At 39.4% G+C, this 2,500-nt stretch overlaps 1 protein-coding gene across 1 annotated transcript in view; it reads left to right on the top strand.

The window, feature by feature from the left end:
• The window catches only part of L3HYPDH (trans-L-3-hydroxyproline dehydratase), a 171,372-nt gene that overhangs the window by 110,335 nt on the left and 58,537 nt on the right, over positions 1-2,500 (top strand). The window contains exon 3 of the mRNA XM_085869479.1: positions 90-212. Coding sequence (XP_085725605.1) covers positions 90-212 — 123 coding nt within the window. The remainder of the gene's footprint in view (positions 1-89; positions 213-2,500) is intronic.

Genomic DNA, 2,500 nt, shown 5'->3' with positions numbered 1-2,500 from the left:
ACACTTGGATATAGTATCAACTCAAGAGAAGCACTGTTTTTAACAGCAATACATATACTAAATGGAAATGGTTGTTGCATTGTGCACAGGTCAAATTGAGTCATCCAGATAACGAGGACTTGGCTTTTTTGTATGGAACTATTCTCACCGATGGGAATGACGACTTCTCTGAGCTACCTACAGCCAACATCTGCGTGTTTGCTGATGCTCAGGTAGGCCACAACTACTCACATTAAACTCAGTTTATCAAGCACCAAACACTGCTCATCCAGAAAGGAGAAACCTGTTGTATTGGATGACAACATTTTGAGTGTTCATGTGAAAGTGACATTTCATATCACTGTGTTTGAAATTCACCTGAAAAACGCTTGGGGTTTCCAGCAATTGATTGAGAACATCATGTGAATGCATTCATCTCTATTGGATTGTTGCCCAGAGTTCACAATGTTCCAGTGTGTTCCCGAATTAATGGACAAAATCAACAGGATATTGACTGAGATATGCTAACCGCTGTGAAAAGTGAGGAGAAACTGACGTTTGGGGCATTAACTCTTTGTCAGAGCAATTCGAGAGATGGGATAGGGGCGACGATTGATATAGGTTTGGAGTGAGTCAGAGGGGCTTGAGTCAGAGGTAAGGGTCAGCGAGCACGTGGGAGTGAGAATAACTCATTTTGACAAGGAGAGTCAGGGTTCAACAGTTAAAAATCAAGGGGACTGGGATGAAGAGAAAAGTGAAAATAATAGAAAAACAAACAAGAAGTGACATGACATGAGACCTCAGTTTAAATAATAGTAACTAGAAAGAGCAATCCGAGATTGCAGACCCTCGCCAGAACTTGTTTTGTGTGGTGTATTTTGTGTGGCGTTTGTGTACTGGTGTGTTGCATAATTTAAAAAAAGACAAAATGAGAAATGCCACTTTATAACTGCTGGCAGTGATGACTGGGTACCAAAACGTCTCGCTTTGATTGGACATCTGACCCTGACCCATGGCGTTTTTAATTATTATTCAATTGAATTTGTAATGGAATTAAAATAAATTCAAATCAAATACAATGGAAGACCAAATTGGATCAGTCCTGCAATGGAGTCATGAGAAGGAACCCGAACAAGCAAAAACGAAAGATGAAGTCATCAGGAGGAACGTGGATAGGATTCTCATTTCAGCTGCTACTCCTCTACCCTCAAACCCATCCAAGAGCCTTATTGGAGCCTCCACAACCAAGTGGGGCCTTATTAAAAAAAAAAAATCAAGAAGAACCCGCATCAAAAACAAATGAAATAATTCTGCCTGCCAGACGATGTGTCCGATCAAGTTGAAATTTAAAACACGTATTCTGCATCACTACTAGATCATAATTGTGAAGTTTCATGTCGATTAAGCGGTTCCAAATAAAACCTTTAATATTTTTCTTCAACCCAATATGGCTGCCAATACATGTGACCTATCAGTTATTCCTGGACAAACTTGGACACCCACAACTTAAGGAACATTTATGTGAAGTTTCCCTCGATCTGTCCAGCTGTTCTAGAGAAGAAGATTTTTTTATATAGTTTTTATGGTAAATCCTACATGGCTGCCAAACCATATGACCCATGAAGTTATATGTGTGAGCCTTTTGTTCCTCATGGATAAGTGGTCATATGTGTAAAGCTTCACCTCAATCTGTTCAGCCACTTCAGAGAAGAAGATTTTTGAAGGTTTAAAAAAAAAACAGTATGGCTGCCAAATCACGTGACTGTTCAACATGGCAGAGGTATGCACTCCACCGAGTGTCATTGTAGTTCTATCTGCTACACATGGTAAACACTAGCCTTCATAAGCAAGCCAAGTTCTTCATTATGTATCGTTGCTGGATTGACAGACTTCTAAGTTTTGAAAGCCACAATCGACCTAGTAGTGCTAAAAATAGTAAAATTAACGTGTCAGATAATTGATTTTAACAAGCTATCATTTTTCAAACCACGTGCAATGACGTGCTGTCAGAATTCAAATAAACATTAAGGAGCGAAACACCAAAATTATTTTGAATAGGTTCTGTAAGACCATCTGAAGCATGGATGATCGTGAGAAATGTTTGAGTAAATTATCCTTCAGAACATCGAGCAAATTCAGTGCATGTTCAGAACGCTCAAAACACAAACCGATATGATTTGACCCGCAATGTTTATTCATTTTTATCCCACCACAGAGCTCTCCTTGGACGGAACAGCTTAAAAAAACCATTTTCGTTGCACATCAAAAAAGATGGTAATTGGCTTGCCAGAGGTCATTGCAGCGGCAATTTACCAAAATCATGGAAAAGTCAAATTTTTCTGCAAACAGAATTGGCAGAAGTCATTTTGCACAATAAGGAGACGTGAAATGTGAGGCTGCAGTTCAGAAATAGTCAGTCCCATGACAATACATGCTTTGAACCATCAGCCTACTTATACATGCAAACATCCTGCACAAGCTGCCTCGACATACTGTCAGATAATCCAGTCATTTCAGGGCT

This window comes from Eptatretus burgeri, chromosome 2, assembly GCF_056783735.1.
Source record: "Eptatretus burgeri isolate ZD-2024b chromosome 2, Ebu_testis_v1, whole genome shotgun sequence".
Classification (NCBI taxonomy): Eukaryota; Metazoa; Chordata; class Myxini; order Myxiniformes; family Myxinidae; genus Eptatretus; species Eptatretus burgeri.
This window is presented reverse-complemented; position numbering and strand designations above follow the sequence as displayed.